At 36.3% G+C, this 21,846-nt stretch overlaps 1 protein-coding gene across 1 annotated transcript in view; it reads right to left on the bottom strand.

Moving 5' to 3' along the window:
• The window catches only part of LOC105475313 (component of oligomeric golgi complex 5), a 372,025-nt gene that overhangs the window by 198,251 nt on the left and 151,928 nt on the right, over nt 1-21,846 (bottom strand). The window contains exon 7 of the mRNA XM_011730439.3: nt 17,911-18,041. Within this exon, the coding sequence (XP_011728741.2) occupies nt 17,911-18,041 (131 nt within the window). The remainder of the gene's footprint in view (nt 1-17,910; nt 18,042-21,846) is intronic.

The following is a 21,846-nucleotide window of genomic DNA, read 5'->3' as shown; positions in this document are numbered from 1 at the left end:
GGCAGGCAGATCACCTGAGGTCAGGAGTTCAAGACCAGCCTGGCCAACATAGTAAAACCACGTCTCTACTAAAAATATAAAAATTAGCTAGTTGTGGTGGCATGTGCCTGTACCCCAGCTACTTGGAAGTCTGAGGCAGGAAAATTGCTTGATTCCAGGAGATGGAGATTGCAGTGAGCCAAGATCGCGCCACTGCACTCCAACCTGGGTGACAGAGTGAGACTCTGTCTGAAAAAATTAAAAAAATTAAAATAAATAAATAAGTGTACTAAAACTCATCAAACTACACACAAAAAGTGCATGATAACAGGAAAAAAGGAAAGACATAGAAGAAAATATTTATGATATGGTTTGGCAGTGTCCCTACCCAAATCTCATCTTGAATTGTAATCCTCATAATCCCCATGTGTAGAGGGAGGAACCTGGTGGGAGGTGACTGGATCATGGGGGTGGTTTTCCCACTTGCTGTTCTCAGGATAGTGAGTGAGTTCTCACAAGACTTAATGGTTTTATAATGGGCTCTTTCCCCTTAGCTCCACACACACTCCTCTCTCTTGCCTGCCACCATGTAAGATATGCCTCATCCCCTTCTGCCATGATTATACATTTCCTGAGGCCTTCCCAGTTTTGTGGAAATGTGAGTCAATTAAACCTCTTTTCTTTACAAATTACCCAGTCGTAGGTATGTCTTTATAGCAGTGTGAAAGCCAACTAATACAATTTACAGTACAAAATTTGATAAAAGGCTTACATCCAGAATGTAATAAAAATTCTTAAACTCAATAATGAGAAGACAACAAAGCCTTTAAAAATTGAACAAACACCTTCACTATTAAGTGGTTAAAATGTTTGTCACATCAGTAGTTATTAAGAAAATGCACATGAGAAGCACAATGAGAACCTCCTACATACCCACTAAAATGGCTAAAATTAAAAAGACTGCCAACATCAAATGTTTGCAACAATCTGGAGGAACCAGAACCCTAAACAACTGATGTGGAAATATAAACTAATAGAACCACTTTGGAAAAATGGTATTCTCTTTAAAAGGTAAACATAATAGTCTTTGCAAAAATCCAACCTTTTTTTTTGCCTCAGGTATTAACCTAATAGAAATGAAAATATACGCTGACACTAAGACTTGTACTTGAGTGTTCATGCAGCTTTATTTACAGTAGTCCTAAAGTAGAAATAACCTAAATGCTCATCAATAGGTGAATGGATAAAGATACTTCCATAAGTAATGACATAATAAAAGAGGAACAAATTATCAATGTACATAACATGCATGAATCTCAAAATGATTATGTTGAATGTATGAAGCCAGATACGAGAAAGAGTACACTGTGTAACTTCAATTATATAAAACCATGGAATTGCAAATTAATCTATAATGACAAAAAGTGGCTGCCTGTAATTTTTCTCAATTACAAAATAAAATTCTACTATTTACTACTATAATAACACTCCACCACAAGATTGTTTAAGTAAAATCATATAGATTTATACAAGTACAAACACAGTTTAGAGAAATTTTTGAGAAGCAGAAAGCAATTACATATAGACTAGAGTGAACACCAAATTTTAATCAAACAGCAGTGACAGAATTCTATATGAAATACAATAAAAATTTAGTCCGTTATTGAAAAATTATTCACATGGATAACTGAAATGAAATGCATTCAGTGAACTGGAAAACTATGGGAAGTAATAACACCAAAATACCCTAAGTCTAAAAGCAGTTAATTAGATGTAAGTCCACACTGCAAGATGGCAATAAAATAATAAAGCAGCCAAAGTTATTGTGGATTGTTCATAACAAGAGAATTTGTCAAAGAATATGAAAATGACATGACTGCATAAGATAGAAACTAGAATAAAAGTAATACTTTACATTTGGTGTAAAACAAAAGCATACAGAAATACCATATGGTAATTGATACATTGTAAAAAAGAAAGGGTAGGCAGAGAGAAGAGTAGGAGAAAAGAAAAGTTGAAAGTATCTGCCAAGAAAATCAATTAATAAAAGCAGGGATCAGCATATTTTTTCTTTAAAGTGCAATATGTAAATAGTCTAGGCTCTGCACACTATATATGTTGCTTGTTTTTTGTTTTTTCCCAACCATTTTAAAATATGAAAATAATTCTTAGCACTGGGGGAATATAAAAAACAGGCCACGGGCTGTAGTTTACCAACCCATGATTTTGGGTGTTATGTAAGAGTTCAAATTAATTTCCATTCAAATTTAAGGATAAAATAAAAAGGACATGTTACACAACTAACATTAAGCTTTAGAGAAAAAAAATTAAATGATTAGTTTTAAAATACCCTTTTAAATTATAAAACACTATGACGTACATATTATATAACTATTATTAATAACAATATATAACGTTATCTTTAAAGAGAAATTGTCGAAGCGTAACTTTTAAATTTATTATTTATACATGTCATAAAGTTTATCTAACTGATACCAATGTACTCTCCATTAAATCTAATGAAAGCTACAGTGATGGGAACAAACAGGCAAATATTTGGGGAAACAACAGCAAATTACCATTTGAAGGTCATAAAGGAAATATGAGAGCTCTTACTACATTCATTCTTTCAAGTTGTTTACTGTGTGCCAAGGAACAAGTTTTGAACAAGAGGAGAAAAATTACTGAAATTCTAGTTAGTGGTAAAAACAATACAGGGACCAAATATACAAAGGAGTTTACACAGGCCCAAATGATGAGATCTGTTATATAATCCATGAGACAAGTCAGAAAAACTCCTAACAGCTAAATATATAAAAGCTGTACCTTTTAAAGCTAGGCAAATGGTGTTTGTTGGGTCATAAGGGAAGGAAAACATCCCAAAAGAAGTGCTTGCTGCCTGTAGAACTACTCTCGTTAACTACAAAAGGAATCAGTGTGTTCAACTTTACGAGGACCTTTTTGAAGCTTACGATAATGCCTAACTTCCATAGAGCCTACTGAACACAATGCATTTGAACTGGTATCCTTGCTATACCAGAAATAATTCAGAATTTTTAACTGCAAAAGTGAAAAGAGATCATAATATCATAATTTCTTACTACATACTATATAGATATTTATCTACTGAACTTCAATTCTACATTATTTTCTTAGAGAAGCTAGGTCTAGGTCTAGGTCTAGGTTCTCTAGAGCTAGCTCCTCTAAGGTTGTCATGGTACTTTTGGCTAACAGTTGATAAGCACCAAGACCCTAGGCTTGACCAAGAAGGTCTTCTGCCTTAGGGAAAAGGCAAGTTCATGAATACTTAGTTACTATCACTAGCAACAACTACCACAGGGTCGGGATTATAGACAGGTACTAAGCTCCAAAAGAAGTGAACACAGAAATCTTCTTTCCTGATGACCTCTAAAGATAAGTAAAAACATTATCTTGCTCCACCTTGAACCCCCAGAAAATCTCATATTTGTTTACTGGGAAAGCTTCTAATTCACAACATAAAGTCATCTTCCTAATTAAAATGTCATCATTTTACTGTGGGGGACTGGTATCTATGGTGATGCAGGAACTGATCCAGATCACAATTTCTACCACCTATTTTTGAAAGCTAGTTAAAGCCTGAGGTAATGGAGTCTGTTGTAATCCTGAAAAAATAAATAAATAAATAAGGTTCTCTCCCTTTCTTTGTGTGACTTCTGTCAGTGAAAGACTCTGTGGTGAGTAGAAAAGAGAGAAATGGGAATCAGGAAGAGCTGCAGGTGGATGGTACATCCAGTCGCATGCTGTGACAGACTGCTTATAGAGGTGAAAAATGTTTTTTCTAACATGATCATATTCTGTGCATCCCCAGAAGATGTGCCCTAAGTCACGAGTCCTTCCAAATTTTTCCAGTGGAAGTGATAGTGATATCACTATAAATCTTTCCCATCCAGAAATAATAAGGCTTTTGTAAGGTCAGAAGTTTATTTATGTATTTTTCGTGTAGAAAGAAACAATAGCTTCTCCATATCTAAACAGTCATTTAGTTTATAAATTTGAAAACAGACATTTTGCAATATGATAGTATTTTATAATACTACAAAGCTATTTAAAACATACAAATAAATACAAAACACTTAGGCAATTAACTGGAAAAAACAGTAGTGATGAAAAAGGTTATCCACATTTACTAAAACAATTTTGGTTTGGAAAGGAATGCTAAAAAAAGAAATTGCACTAACTTTCTTCAAACAAATAGTTGTTTCAGATAACAAAGGAATAGCTATTATATTAGTCTGTTCTGTCTGCTATAATAAAATACCATAGACTGGGCTTATAAACAAGAGAAATTTATTTCTTGCAGTTCTGGAGACTGGGAAATCCAAGTTCAAGGTGTCAGCAGTTTGGGTATCTGATAAGGGCTCATCTTCCTAGTTCACACAAAGACACCATTTTTTTTTAAAATTATACTTTAAGTTCTGGGATACATGTGTAGAATGTGCAGGTTTGTTACATAGGTATACACGTGCCATGGTGGTTTGCTGCACCCATCAACCCGTCATCTGCATTACGTATTTCTCCTAATGGTATCCCTCCCTTAGCCCTACAACCCCGACAGGCCCCAGTGTGTGATGTTCCCTTCCCTGACAAGGACACCTTTTTAATGTAATCTCACATGGCAAAAGGATAAGCAGCTCTCTCAGGCTCTGAGTAAAATGAGGGGTAGAAGGAGAGGGGAAGGTACATAGAAAATGCAAAAAGTCTTTTATAATGGCACTAATCCCATTCATGAGGGTCCCTCCTTCATGACCTGTTTACCTCCCAAAGGCCAACATCCAAATAACATAATCTTGGGGGTTAGGATTTCAACATAAGGAGAATTTGAGGAGGATGCATTCAGAACACAGCAGCCATAAAAATGAAGTGACAACTTATCTGCAAATTACAGTTAGGTGACTCTATTATTATTATTATTATTACTATTTTTATGATTTTAGTAAGGGCAGAATTCAATGAATAGAAATATCATCAATTTCTTTAACATGATTCAACAGAAAGTAATAATTTAGTTTTTAACAAAAGATCTCATTGAATTATCAGTCAATAACCAAAAATATAAAAATCACTGAAGACAATGAAGATGGAGAATTTTTAGTGTTATTAAATACTACAATTTCACAACTGGTAAAGATAGCACTAAAGACTCATGCTATATTAAGCTTTACAATGAACTGACATTGAAAATGATGGGCATCAACTACATACTCAGTAAGAGAGGATCATCAACACTTTTGAGGAATCAAATTAATATCAGAAATTATTAAATGTTACTGATAATATGATGTAACTTTTCAAAAGTTCCTTGTTTACTGTACATCTATTCAGGCTAAGAGCCTATAAACTAAGTGTGTAATCATTCATGAATGCAATAGTACTTCACAGTTAAAATACTGTAATTCTTTTAGTCCATATTTATAAGAAACATTGTACATTTAACTATTTTAATAATCTCTGATACATGCAAGAATATAATTTGAGGATAAAATACATATAAGCTGCAGCATCTGTTCTAACAGGGAGTGTGAAGCGTATTCCAGGCATAAAAAGAGTACCAAGGCCCTAAAGAAGAAAGGAAAATGGGATGTGAACGACTAATAGAAAGCTTATCAGACTGAAAAGCAGAGATACACATGGAGAGTAGCATAAAATGTGCATGTTTAAATGCTGATGAGGAAACAGTATAAGGGAAATGAGGGATGGAAATGTCAACAAGATAAGGTTCTAAGAAAATAGAAAATAGGATCTAGAGCAGAGGTGGTGTGAGAGGACTCTCAGTGAAGCAGGAATTAAGGACATCTGCTCACAGTAAAATGGGGGTATGGCAAGAGAAGATGGTTGATGGAAAGTAAAGACAGTGTAGAAGAATAATTTCAGAAGATGAAAAAAAAAAACAGTTGGCCAGAAAACAAAAATTCTGAGGAACACTGAAGGACCAGTTTAGATTAGTCATCAAATGGAGACTTCCTAAAAATACAAATACAATACAAATTGCTTCACAAATTGTCAAATAATTTTCAATATAATTATTTAATAAGATTAGAACAAACTGCTTGGTCTTACTAAAGAAGTGCGGAAGCAGGAGCTCCAGATCATGATTCTATTACTTGCCAGCTATGTAATCTTCAGTTAATTTCCTAACCTTTCCATCTCTTTGTTTCCTTAACCATACAGAAAGTGGATAATTGTATCTTCTTCACAGATCTGTTATTGCAATTGAGATAACAAATGTAAAGTGACTAACACAGAGCCTGACAAAGAACAGAGACTGAACAATGGTTCGTTTCATTCTTAATTCCTAAACTGCCTGCTGACACAGCTGGATGACACCTCCTGTCTTGTTGCTGTCTGAGAAGAAAAGGCACTAGCTCCAAAACACAGGCTCTTACAGCCTGCTTCCCAAGAAGCCTTATCTCAGTGACATGATTATTAAGAGTTTAATCCTCTCAGCTCCACAAAACTCGAAACCTAACTTTGTGAGAAACCCAGGTCTGAGGAAGACAGACACAAACAACTAAGCTCAGAAAGATGTTACAAACACAAATATCAATTTATACATAAGAAATACAGTAAATTTCATGCACTGAACCAGAATGTTAATATTGGCAGATAATACATTTTCTCCCTTTAGGAAAATTGTACAGCACGCTGCAATAGTCTGAATGTTTGTGTCTTTCCTCCTCAATTCATATGTTGAAATCCTAACTGCCAAGGTGATAGTATTAGAAGGTGTGGCCTTTGGGAGGTGATTATGTCATGAAGGCAGGGCACCCATGAATGGGATTCGTGCCCTTATAAAAGAGGCTTGAGAGCGCCTTTGCTCCTTCTACCACATAAGGACACATCGAGAGGGCATCATTTGTGAATCAGATCGTTGGCCCTCAGTAGATACCCAATCTGCTGGCACCTCCAGCCTTCAGACTTCCCCAGCCTCCAGAACTGTGAAAAATAAATTTCTGTTGTTTATAAGCCACCCAGTTTATGGTGTTTTGTGACAGCAGTCCAAATGGACTAACAGAGGAGCCAAATTATACTCAGAAGGTTACTTTATACATCTAAATAAGACAAATGAATTGGATAACATTAAAGGATAATGTCAATAAACTATGATAATATGATCCATATGGCCTTACAGGGAGAAAATATTCCCCCTCCACTGAGCAGAATCTATCCTCCTATGAAGCATGCTGAGACATACAACAAAATTATAGTTCCCTAACTCCTATTTTTCTAAGATCTATGCAGATCATTCTACCTCTACCCACGCAGACACACATTACTTTTATACTTTTGTCTTTTTAATCCGATTTATTAGAAATAGGCCACTGGTTAAATAACAACAGTCATCTACTTTGATAAATCTTTTGAATAAATTTATATAGTCTGAACAGATAACAAAACTATCAATATTTAAGGAAGACTTCCTAAAAGTTTGTCAGTCTCTTAATTTTTAATATGAATTTAAAAACCAAAGAAAAGTCAAACTTGACAACTGGTAAAAAAGTGCACAAGACAATAAAATATCTAATATATATTTACTAAGAAACTACTATGCTAAAAAATACTTTCTTACTTTAAATATAAGACAATTCAATTAAAAAACAAAAAGCCTTTAACAGTAACCATTCCGTTTTGACATGTTAAATTTATCCATCCCTATTGAAGATAATATTTTGGTTTTAAAAATGTTGGTACTGTTTCCTTTCTAGAATTACTTGGTTTGAGTCCCATGACTCTAAAATATAGTAAAATTTTAAGAACTGCATAAAGATATATAAAAATGTGTATATCAAAAACATTTCATAGATACAAAATTTTAAGTAGTATATATACATAAGGTTTCCCATTAGATTAATACAAAAGGCTTGTGACATTGCACTCCCTGAAATATAAATTGCCATCTTTCTCACAACTAAACAAACTATGCTAATATCAATTTTCTGTAGAAATATTCATATTTATTCAAGGTTGACTTGGAATTCCTTCAATATTTCTTTGAGAAGTAATTATCAAAGAATTTGATAATTTGAGCAATCATCCTTCAAAAGAAACATTAGGGCCAGGCACGCGATGGCTCATGCCTGTAATCCCAGCACTTTGGGAGGCACAGGCGGGTGGATCATCGGAGGTCAGGAGTTTGAGACCAGTCTGGCCAACATGGTGAAACCCTGTCTCTACTAAAAATACAAAAATTAGCTGGGTGTGGTGGCATGTGCCTGTAATCCCAGCTACTCGGGGGACTGAGGCGGGAGAATCACCTGAACCCGGGAGTCGGAGGTTGCAGTGAGCTGAGATCGCACCGCTGTACTCCAACCCAGGCAACAAGTGCAAAACTAAGTCTCAAAAAAAAGAAAAAGAAAAAGAAACATTAAGACCATCATCCAGTGTTTCATCCAATTATTTAATACTTAATAAATACTTATTGAGCAATACAAAGAATGGGAAAACAGAGATAAAAGATACAGTACTAGGTCTTAATGAATGTCAATCCAGTGAGTACATCAAAACATATATATAACACAGTGTGATAAATAAAATGCTCAAATATAATAAATAACATTATTAAGCATCTTCTTCTTCTTCTTTTCAAAGGTGTATTATAACCCTAAATAGAGGTTCTAAAACCACCCACGAGAATCAGGAAAGGATATTTGGGGAACTTAAGGAGGAAAAAGTTGGGTAAAGAATGAATACAAAACAAATAGCCACGTAAATTCAACCAGTAACTGTGTTCAAAGAATATTTAACATTAAATGCAAGCCACAGAGGCTGAACAAACCTGCTATATTCAGGGAAACAAGGGACAGCCATAAGTGTCACTTGGGGATGTAGCAAGATGGCAAGAAGCAAATGGGGTTACAGTTTGAGATTTACAAAGAACAAAGTGGTTGAAGAATTTTAAGTACTAAATGGATACGACTAGATATATCTAACATTAAGATCACTGTAGAAGCAGTATGAATATTAAATGGAAATCAGACACTAATAGAAGACTAATATAGTAATCAGGATGAGAAAGCTAAGGGTATGAAACAAGAATACAGAAACAATCAGATTAGAACAGGAGTCAACAAACTATGCTCATGGGACAAATCTGGTTCATGCTTGTTTTTGCTAATAAAGTGTTAATGGAATACAACCAAGCTCATTTATTTACATATTGTCTCTGGCTGTTTTCCTGCTACAACAGCAGAGTTCAGTAGTTATAACTGAAACTAAAGGGCCTACAAAATCTAAACTAATTTACTATCTGTCTCTTCACGAAAAGTTTGCTCGTCCTTAGATGAGCTGATTTCCAAGTTTCCCAGTTGAATAGTGGTGCTCCACAGCAGCTAACAAACACAGGAGAAGATATATTTGACAACTCTGTTTTTTAATATTCTGAGTTACAGAGTCATTAGGAGGGTCTCATGGAATAATGTGGATGATACTAAGAATGAGCTTGCTCAATATACATTCCAGCTTCCTTTTAGTATGTGTTTGCTGTAAAAGGGTCCAGATATGACTAATATTCCGTCAACTATAAGAACTTGTTTGACATTTAGATGGCAGAGGCTGTACTTTTCCTACTTCTGTTGTTTTCCCTGCCAAGCTTGGTCATAGAGGTGTTTGGATTTCTCCTATTGGCTCTAATGGGGCCTGGTGTATAGTCCCTAGCATTACGAGTACCAAAAGGCAGAACAGAGGACATCCATTTCGCTGATCTACATCCTGTCAGAGGAAATATGGCTCTGAAGCTATCAGATGCAATGAAGGTTATATAAAACACCAGTAGGCAGTTTCCTGACATGGAGGAAGCAATATCTACCCAACTTGTCCAATTCTGCACAGTTCAGTAGTTCTGAGAAGTTCAGATCTTCTTCTTGAGCCCTCCCAACCATATCCTATAATAAATCCCTATCTACTAAAACTTGCTAAAGTAAATTCTGTTTTCTATAAGCAAATTTTAACCAATACAACCATCCTGCAGGCAGGGCAGGCAGCTATAAAGATTTGGTGTTTACGAAAGAGATCTTGGATGCAGAGTGAGATTTTAAAGTTATCAGCAAATGGGAATGTACGAGATCATCAAGGAAAAGCACTTAAAATAAAAAGTGGTCACAAAGAAAGAGAGAATACAAAGATTAAGGAAGTAAGCAGAAATTATTACAACTATGAAGAAACCAAAAAGCAATGTCAAGAGAAGGAAAAAAAAAAAAAAAGAAAGAAAACAGGAGAGATTGAGATAAGGAAACTAAGAGAAGAAAGGCTGTCAAGAAGTTGAAATGGCTACCAATGTCAAAATTTGAGAAACAAAAAAAAAGTCCTTTGGGAAACTGGGAGGTCACCCCAGTAATCTACTGGGGTATAGACTTCAATAAATCTACTGAAAGTGTGTTAGAAGCCACAATAGTGTAGACTGGGGACTATATGAGAAGTCAAGAAAAGGAGACAGTAAGAGCAGCTTATTCTTCCAAACAGTTTGACTATGAAGTAAACAGACTAGGAAATAGTTACATAATAAGATATAACTAAGTAAACAGTTAAACTTGAAGAATCCTTTTTCCTTTTAAGTGGGAGAAATTTTAGTATCTTTGTTTACTGCTAAAAAAAAGGAAAAGGTTGAAGATTCAGACAAGCTAAGGAGCAAAGTAAAGAAGCAGGGCAGAAAGGATGGTGTGGAATTCGCCTTAAATAGGAAGGTTAGAGATCTGATGGAGTTGTATCCTTAAGAATGAACTAGGCATGAAGTCAAAACCATGCATGCCTTGTGATCTTGATTTTCTTTGTAAGGAGTGTGACAAGATCATCTCATGACAATGAGAAGACAAGACACTGGAGGTTTACAGTGAATAAAAAAAATTTGAAACAACCATCTGTGAAATGGAAGAGGGAATTGGACATAATAAAAAAGTAATTGAGGCCAGGTACAGGGGGGTGGTTCCAAGATGGCCAAATAGGAACAGCTCCAAGCTACAGCTCCCAGTGCGAGCGACACAGAAGACGGGTGACTTCTGCATTTCCAACTAAGGTACCGGGTTCATCTCAATGGGGCATGTCAGAAAGTGGGTGCAGGACAGTGGGTGCAGTCCACCGAGTAAGAGGCGAAGCAGGGCGAGGCATCACCTCACCTGGGAAGTGCAAGGAGTAAGGGAATTCCCTTTCGTAGCCAAGGGAAATCCTGACACACAGCACCTGGAAAATCGGGTCACTCCCACTGTAATACTGCACTTTTCCAAAGGTCTTAGCAAACAGCACACCAGAAGATTATATCCCGAGACTGGCTCAGAGGGTCCCACACCCACGGGGCCTCCCTCATTGCTAGCACAGCAATCTGAGATCTAACTGTAAGGTGGCAGTGAGGCTGGAGGAGGGGTGCCCGCCATTGCTGAGGCTTGAGTAGGTAAACAAAGCAGCCAGGAAGCTCGAACTGGGTGGAGCCCACCACAGCTCAAGGAGGCCTGCCTGCCTCTGTAGACTCCACCTCTAGGGACAGGGCATAGCTAAACAAAAAGCAGCAGAAACCTCTGCAGATGTAAACATCCCTGTCTGACAGCTTTGAAGAGACTAGTAGTTCTCCCAGCATGCAGTTTGAGATCTGAGAACAGACACACTGCCTCCTCAAGTGGGTTCCTGACCCCCAAGTGGCCTAAGTGGGAGGCACCCCCAAGTAGGGGCAGACTGACACTTCACACAGCTGGGAATGCCCCTGAGACCAAGCTTCCAAAGGAATGATCAGGCAGCAAAATTTACTGTTCTGCAATATTCACTCTTCTGCAGCCTCTGCTGCTGATACCCAGGCAAACAGGGTCTAGAGTGGACCTTGAGCAAACTCCAACAGACCTGCAGTTGAGGGTCCTGTTAGAAGGAAACTTAACAAACAGAAAGGACATCCACACCAAAACTCCATCTGTACGTCACCATCATCAAAGACCAAAGGCAGATAAAACCACAAAGATGGGGAAAAAACAGAGCAGAAAAGCTGAAAATTTTAAAAATCAGAGTGCCTCTCCCCCTCCAAAGGAACGCAGTTCCTCGCCAGCAATGGAACAAAGCTGGACGGAGAATGACTTTGATGAATTACGAGAAGAAGGCATCAGATGATCAAACTTCTCCAAGCTAAAGGAGGAAGTCTGAACCCATCGCAAAGAAGCTAAAAACCTTGAAAAAAGATTAGATGCATGACTAACTAGAATAACCAACGTAGAGAAGTCCTTAAATGACCTGATAGTGCTGAAAACCATGGCACAAGAACTACATGACAAATGCACAAGCTTTAGTAACTGATTTGATCAACTGGAAGAAAGGGTATCAGTGATTGAAGATCAAATGAATGAAATGAAGTGAGAAGAGAAGTTTAGAGAAAAAAGAGAAAAAAGAAATGAACAAAGCCTCCAAGAAATACAGGACTATGTGAAAAGACCAAATCTACGTCTGATTGGTGTACTTGAAAGCGACAGGGAGAATGGAATGAAGTTGGAAAACACTCTTCAGGATATTATCCAGGAGAACTTCCCCAACCTAGCAAGGCAGGCCAGCATTCAAATTCAGGAAATACAGACAACACCACAAAGATACTCCTCGAGAAAAGCAACTCCAAGACACATAATTGTCAGATTCGCCAAAGTTGAAATAAAGGAAAAATGTTGGGGCAGCCAGAGAGAAAGGTCGGGTTACTCACAAACGGAGGCCCATCAGACTAGCAGCGGATCTCTCGGCAGAAACTCTACAAGCCAGAAGACAGTGGGGACCATTATTCAACATTCTTAAAGAAAAGAATTTTCAACTCAGAATTTCATATCAAGTCAAACTAAGTTTCATAAGTGAAGAAGAAATAAAATCCTTTACAAACAAGCAAATGCTGAGAGATTTTGTCACCACCAGACCTGCCCAACAAGAGCTCCAGAAGGAAGCACTAAACATGGAAAGGAACAACCGGTACCAGCCACTTGCAAAAACAGGCCAAAATGTAAAGACCATTGATAGTAGGAAGAAACTGCATCAACTAACAAGCAAAATAACCAGCTAACATCATAATGACAGGATCACATTTACACATAACAATATTAACCTTAAATGTAAATGGGCTAAATGCTCCAATTAAAAGACACAGACTGGCAAATTGGATAAAGAGTCAAGACCCATCAGTGTGCTGTATTCAGGAGACCCATCTCATGAGCAGAGACACACATAGGCTCAAAATAAAGGAGTGGAGGAAGATCTACCAAGCAAATGGAAAATAAAAAAAGGAAGGGGTTCCAATCCTAGTCTCTGATAAAACAGACTTTAAACCATCAAAGATCAAAAGAGACAAAGAAGGCCATTACATAATGGTAAAGGGATCAATTCAACAAGAAGAGCTAACTATCCTAAATATATATGCACCCAATACAGGAGCACCCAGATTCATAAAGCAAGTCATTAGAGACTTACAAAGAGACTTAGACTCCCACACAACAATAATGGGAGACTTTAACACCCCACTATCAACATCAGAGAGATCAACGAGACAGAAAGTTAACAAGGATATCCAGGAATTGAACTCATCTCTGCAGCAAGCAGACCTAATAGACATCTATAGAACTCTCCACCCCAAATCAACAGAATATACATTCTTCTCAGCACCACATCGTACTTACTCCAAAATCGACCACGTAATTGGAAGTAAAGCACTCCTCAGCAAATGTACAAGAACAGAAATTATAACAAACTGTCTCTCAGACCACAGTGCAATCAAACTAGAACTCAGGACTAAGAAACTCAATCAAAACTGCTCAACTACATGGAAACTGAACAACCTGCTCCTGAATGACTACTGGGTACATAACGAAATGAAGGCAGAAATAAAGATGTTCTTTGAAACCAATGAGAACAAAGATACAACATACCAGAATCTCTGGGACACATTTAAAGCAGTGTGTAGAGGGAAATTTATAGCACTAAATGCCCACAGGAGAAAGCAGGAAAGATCTAAAATTGACACCCTAACATCACAATTAAAAGAACTAGAGAAGCAACAGGAAACATATTCAAAAGCTAGCAGAAGGAAACAAATAACTAAGATCAGAGCGGAACTGAAGGAGACAGAGACACAAAAAACCCTTCAAGAAAATCAATGAATCCAGGAGTTGGTTTTTTGAAAAGATCAACAAAATTGAAAGGCTGCTAGCAAGACTAATAAAGAAGAAAAGAGAGAAGAATCAAATAGATGCAATAAAAAACGATAAAGGGGTTATCATCACCGATCCCACAGAAATACAAACTACCATCAGAGAATACTATAAACACCTCTACGCAAATAAACTAGAAAACCTAGAAGAAATGGATAAATTCCTGGACATATACACTCTCCTAAGACTAAATCAGGAAGAAGTTGAATCCCTGAACAGACCAATAACAGGCTCTGAAATTGAGGCAATAATTAATAGTCTACCAACCAAAAAGAGTCCAGGACCAGGGATTCACAGCTAAATTCCACCAGAGGTACAAGGAGGAGCTAGTACCATTCCTTCTGAAACTATTCCAATCAATAGAAAAAGAGGGAATCCTCCCTAACTCACTTTATGAGGCCAGCTTCATCCTGATACCAAGCCTGGAAGAGATACAACAAAAAAAACAGAATTTTAGACCAATATCCCTGATGAACATCGATGCAAAAATCCTCAATAAAATACTGGCAAACTGAATCCAGCAGCACATCAAAAAGCTTATTCACCATGATCAAGTGGGCTTCATCCCTCAGATGCAACACTGGTTCAACATATGCAAATCAATAAATGTAATCCAGCATATAAACAGAACCAAAGACAAACACCACATGATCATCTCAATAGATGCAGAAAAGGCCTTTGACAAAATTCCACAGCCCTTCATGCTAAAAACTCTCAATAAATTCGGTATTGATGGAACATATCTCAAAATAGTAAGACCTATTTGTGACAAACCCACAGCCAATATCATACTGAATGGGCAAAAACTGGAAAAATTCCCTTTGAAAACTGGCACAAGACATGGATGAACATACCATGGATGCAGCTGGAAACTATCATTCTCAGCAAACTATCACAAGAACAGAAAACCAAACACCACATATTCTCACTCATAGGTGGGAACTGAACAATGAGAACACTTGGACACAGGAAGGGGAACATCACACACTGGGGCCTGTCGTGGGGTGGGGGGAGGGGCGATGGGGTAGCATTAGGAGATATACCTAATGTAAATGACCAGTTAATGGGCGCAGCACACCAACATGGCACATATATACATATGTAACAAACCTGCACGTTGTGCGCATGTACCCTAGAACTTAAAGTATAATAAAAAATTAAAGCAATAAAGATGTAATAACTTAAAAAAAAAAGTAATTGAAACCCAGCTGCATCTCAGAATCGTAAATTTTGGTTACATCAATCTTACAGTTGTCTGTGTTTTGTGTTGTTTTGTTTTTGTTTTTTAAGAGCAATGACAAGCCTAGGCATAGAAGTAAAATAGGGATAAATGTTGCATGGTCCACAGATGGCATTTTGCTGTGCAGGAGTAGTAGAAAGGCAAAGGTGAGAGAATTTGAGGGTATCATCAAGAGCAATGGCTCTTGGTACCAGATCTACTGAATCAGAAATTCTGGGTGTTGGGCTCAGCTGTCTGTGTTTAACCAGTCCTCCCATCAATTCTGATGCGTGGTGAAGTTTGAGAATTATTAGTTAGGTGAATAGTTGAAGAGACTCATCTTTGATCAATTTAATACAAAAAAATAAGTAGAGCCAGAGAAGGGGACAGATATGAGGTTGACAGAGTAGAAAACCATCGAGTAGTAAAGGCATTTATGCTATAGATGACTTAACAGACTGATGGTTTTGTTTTGTTTTGTTTTGTTTTTGAGATGGAGTTTTGCTCTTGTTGCGCAGGCTGGAGGGCAATGGCAAGATCTCGGCTCACCACAACCTCCGGCTTCCAGATTTAAGCAATTCTCCTGCCTCAGCCTCCCGAGTAGCTGGGATTACAGGAGTGCACCACAACGCCTGGCTAATTTTGTATTTTTAGTAGAGATGGGGCTTCTACATGTTGGTTAGGCTGGTCTCGAACTCCCAACCTTAGGTGATCTGCCTGCCTCGGCCTCCCAAAGTGCTGGGATTACAGATGTGAGCCACTGTGCCCGGCCAAGAGACTGAAGTTTTAGGTTAATAAAAGAATTATGAGTTATAACAGGAACAAGGGAGTGGGAGGGCAGAAAAAATAGGAATTTACAGTCAAAGGAAGAGACACTGAAGACTTAGACCAAATGCTAATGACAATATTCAACATTAATAAGGAGGGAAAGATACTGAAATAGGATGGAAGGGAAGGGCATTAGACTCAAGTTTGGGCTAGTAGATGTCAAACTACTGTGAGCCCAACATATAAGAATAACCACCTCCATAGGTATTGGTAACATCCACGATGATGGGATTTAGAATGGAGAGAAAACAGTACTGCTGAAGTCCTAGAGATGGCAGACACAAAAGGATTAGAAGATAAAAGCAACCATATGAGGAAGAGGACAATATGTTATAGAAAATAAATCCCCTGTATAAAATCCCAAAAAAAGGCATAATTCTTATAGGATGGAGGGCTACAAAGTCAAACCCAGACGCCACTTCTTTAGGAAGGCAACTGCCCTTTCTTGTTTTGAAATTCAGGGCAAAATGTTTGATTAATAGAGTTATCTTTTCCTTCTCTTTTGAGGATCTAAAAAAGGTATCTTCTCTTATTTAATGTAGAGAAATACTCTATTTTTTTTTTTTAAACAGTGTAAGAGTTCCATCCTTATACGGAGACCTAGAGTTAAAACATAATTGACCAAACAACTAAAAGTAATCTCTAATGTTAGAAGTTAGAATAATAATTATTTTTGGGGAAGACAGAAGAGAGTAAAAATTGCGAGAGAGGGCAAAGAAACTCTAGGAGTACTGGTAATGTCCCATTTCTGACCTGGGTTTTGATTTCACGGGTATGTTCACACTGTGGTATTCATTCTATATGAAAGTTTATGATTTGTCCACTTTTCATTTTGCATATAATATTCAATTTTAAAAGAATAACTACCTGATTCAGTTATATTTTAAAAATTACAACTATTTAGGAATCAGAAGTCAAGTACCTTCCTGATTTAGAGGCTACTTAAAGAACAGCACATTAATAACATTATTTCTGCCTAATATAAATGCACAAAATGAAATTCCTGGTTTAGAGGATATGAAAAAACTCTAAGGATTAATAATTATTTTGGAGCCCAATACGAATGGAGAAAATACCTGGGTATAATACAAGGGTAGATTTAAGATCTAATTCTAAGTTGTTGAATCTAATACATCAATACCTTTGAATTTCTTCTAATTCAGAAAATTAAGCATCAGGAAAATGATACCCTAGGAGAAATGTCAAGTCAAAAATTTTTAAAATTATGGCATAATGATTAAGATTGAAAAGTTCTGGGACTCGAGTGATTAAAATTTGAATCCAAACTAATTTACTAGCTATGTGATTTTCAACAACTTATTTAAGTTCTGTTTCTTCAACTGTAAAATACAATTAACAATAATACCAATCTTACTGGGTTGTTGAAAGGCTTAAATGAGGAACCACGCTTTAGACAAAGCATGCATGGTCAGCTATCTATCTATATATGCACATCATAAAAAATACATTTCATGTTATATACATTATACATTAGAAACATTAGGTCTATTTTTAAATTAAATATACTGAACATATATTAAAATTTCCCTTAACTATGACCTATTCTCTGATTTAAATTGTAGACATACTTTCTCAGTGATAAAATGAAGACATATATTACTTATTTGAACTCAAAGTCAAATGTTCACCTGTATTATGAGACATTTTTTCACATTAAAAAAGTCTTATTTTTATTACCTGAGTCTCCAAACCCTGCTCTAGTAGGCGCTTAGCTTGATTTTCCACTTCAAGTCGGGCTCTTGCAATAAAAAGTAGGTCATTTTCTATCACTTCTATTCCAGAAAGATCTATTCCTTGAGAAAGATAATCTGTTTAAAACAAAAACACACACATTCAAATATTTCAATACTGAATAAATATCAAGGTATTAAAAGACGTATAACTTCTCAAAAAAAAGGCTATTAAAGAGGATTGCCTTTCAAAATCCATATTTTAAAAAATACAGTTTCCCAAATATTTTCTATTTAATAAGTAATTTATGCTGGAGTTAAATGCTCCAAATAAGACAGATTTGGTAAGACAAGAATAGAAACGATGATTATTACAAGTTTAAGGAAATGTCAAGAGATCACATTTAAAAGTGTCAAATTTAGTATTTTTAAGTAAATAAATATTCTCATATTTTCAGAAAATTCTCAAGATGCAACTACAGTTTTTTTTGCTGCTGCTGTTGTTGTTTTTAAGAGATGGAGGAGTCTCAATATACTGCCCAGGCTGGAGTGTAGTGGACTCTCACACATGTGATTATATTTCACTATAGTCTCAAAGCTCCTGGGCTCTAGCAGTCCTCCCACCTTAGCCTCCCAAGTAGCTGGTACTACCAGTACCTGGCATCACGCCCAACTATTTTCTTTTTTTTTTTTTTTTTAAGAGACAGGGTCTCTCTATGTTGTTCAGGCTGGTCTCAAACTCCCGGCCTCAAGTGATCCTCCCATCTTGACCTCTTGAGTAGCTGGGCCCCAGTATTTTTAAAAGCAAAAAAGAGGCCTTCATCACATTGTAAAACCACCACCAGCTCCCACCTCCCCAGTTATCCAAACCACATTTACAATCACTCACCTTAAGAAGTAACCAAACAACATGCTAGATTTGCAGTGCAAAGGGCTCTAACAGCTCGGAGGGAGAAAGGTCTATATTATTTTAGTTACTAATTATTCCACAAACCTACTTTTCAGTAAGAGACATGTAGCAACAGAGGAAAAAAAAAAAGAAAAGAAATGTAGTAACAACCCCCAGCATCTGCCCCTCACCACAGAAGAACAGAGGGATTATGATACTAAATTTTCCCTTCCCACTTATCTGATGCATACAATCACTATCAGTGGTACAAGTTTTTATACGTCTGCTCTTTGTTAAGCACATCTAAAGACCGGAGCCAAGAACAAAATGATGATGATGATTCTAATAACAATGACTAGCATTTTTAAAGATGTAGCATGTATAATACATTAAGCTAGATACAAGGTATATATTACTTTAATGCCTCTGTTATTTGTAATTTTCTAAACAATCTTGCTAGAATTATCATCATACCTAGATGAAGATACTAAAACCCAAAGAATTTAAGTAATCTGAACAAATTCACTTGGCTAGTAACTGGTAAAGCAGAATTTAAATCCTGGTTTTTCTGACACAGTCTTTTCAGTAGATAATCCCAGGCCAATCTGAAGAGCCTTGAAAGAAAAGAGCTTATATTCAAAGAGTGAGTATTCCTCCAATATTCTTCCAATTTGCTCAGTGAAAGGGTAAAGATGTAAAAATCATAACAGATATAACTCTTCATAAAATTTGCCCAGGTTAGAACAACGAAAGTATTAAATAACTAGTTTAACTTCTAAAAATATGTGAATTTTAAAAAATATATATAATGCCAAACTTTGAAATATGGCAGCATTACTCACATCATGACAATTAAACCTTAATAAATGTGGAGTGCACAGCCAAAATTAACTTACTAGCCACTTAATACAAATACCTGTTGGATCCCTTCATATACCACAACAATGAAGCAGGAAATGAAATTGATCTATTTGAATTTAATGTATTTATCATCTCCTTAGGAGAAAACTATGAGACTACTGCTTTTAGTGGAAAATAAATGATATTAATTATCTCTTGGTGTACTTAACATGAGAAATATTTAATCTACTAGATTAGATAAAAGGCAGTTCAAGCACATCAGTCATTTCACTAGGCTTTCAATATTCTAGTCAATAGTACACATGGCTACCAGAATAAACATTCTGGTATATTCTAGTTTATTATAGTCGTCCTTCCATTCATGAACCTCTGGCTTCACGCTGACTAACATGTTCTCCTATTTTGCAATAGAAAATGTCTTTATTGATTCCAAAATCCTCACTGTCCCCTCTTTTTCTTTTTTTTTTCTTTTTTTTTTTTTTTTTTGAGACTCAGTCTTGCTCTGTTGCCAGGCTGGAATACAGTGGCACAATCTCAGCAAACTGCAACCTCTGCCCCCTGGGTTCAAAGTGATTCCCCTGCCTCAGCCTCCCGGGTAGCTGGGACTACAAGTGTGCGCCACCATGCCTGGCTAATTTTTTGTATTTTACTAGAGATGGGGTTTCACCATTTTGGCCAGGATGGTCTTGATCTCCTGACCTCGTGATCCACCCGCCTCGGCCTCCTAAAGTGCTGGGATTACAGGCGTGAGCCACCGCGCCTAGCCCGCTGTCCCTTCTTTTACTAGCCTCCTCCTTTGTTTAAAAGAAAACAAAAAGAAGTACAACTATAGTTTGCTAAAGAATTCAGCTATGCACTTATGTTTCACAACAATGTTAGCACTAAATTATTTATTTAGAAGAAACCAGATGAATGAGAAAAGCACGTTATGAAATGGGGTTGGTGCTGGAAGTTGAAAGAAATGAGGAGGGTAAATCTTCACGCTCCATAATGGGGAGTCAAAGAAGTTAAAAATTAAAAAGTATAAATATAAGCAGATTATTTACAGATATGGAGGCAAATACTAAAATAATTAGCTGAAAAAGACTGAAAAGTTTGCCTCTGAGAAAGAGTAAATGAGGCCAGGAAGAGGGCAGAGCATTGCCATTTTTAAAAAACCTTGTAGCTATTTGAGTATATTACACATGTATAACTTTCATAATAAATAAAACTAAATTTTAAAAAGTAAATAGAAGTTAAGAAAAATAATACCAAAAATTAAAATAAGGTGGCTAGCCTACTAGAAAAAAAAAAAATCACATCCTCTGAATCAATGATTCTGCTTCTGGGAATAAATAATAATTTTTAAAAAGAAGAAAAAGGTGAATATATTTGAGCAGGAAGGCACTTATTACAGTGTTCATTGCAACAGTAACACACACACATAGGGATATATGTACATGTGCACAAATGTATATATGTGCATGTATATATACACACACGTATGTATATATAAATAGCAACATTGTAAGTTAGTAAAAACCAGTTTGGAAAACAATATGGGACTATCTGATAAGGTTTCATATATGTATCCCCCATGACCAAAATATTCCATTCCTAGGCACATACCACAGAGATGTTTTTATATACGTGTATCAGAAGACATGTACAAGATGTTCATAGTAGCACTTTTAAAAACAAAGCTGAAAACCCAAATAACCATCAACAAAAGAAAAAAAAATGTGTAATATATTCATCCCAAGTACTACTATAGAGGAGTAAAAGTAAACAAATGACAGGTATATACATATGGTATAAATATCAATAACAATGAATCTCAGTAACACAATGTTAAGGAACAAGAACAAGTTTTAGAAAACACACACAGCAACAAGTAATTCATACTGAGAAATATAAGACTAAATGATATATTATTTGGGATACACAGAAACACTAACAACATTTGGAAAAATTAGCAGAAGTAGCAGATACTATGTTACTTTAATACACTAATTCTTAAATTTAATGGGCAGTATTATAACTTATATATGTTAAAAATGTGTTTTTGCATTTGTGTATTTTCCCATTAAATGCTAAGTATGAACCAATGGCACAGAGTATAACACTTTTAGACAAGGACTTCACAACATTTACTGTAAGTGTATTTGATATGTTCCCCCATCAAAATAGACTGACCATGTCAAATAGACATGG

Source organism: Macaca nemestrina, chromosome 4 (assembly GCF_043159975.1).
Source record: "Macaca nemestrina isolate mMacNem1 chromosome 4, mMacNem.hap1, whole genome shotgun sequence".
Classification (NCBI taxonomy): Eukaryota; Metazoa; Chordata; class Mammalia; order Primates; family Cercopithecidae; genus Macaca; species Macaca nemestrina.
The sequence above is the reverse complement of the archived record's forward strand: the minus strand, read 5'-3'. Positions and strand labels throughout refer to the sequence as shown.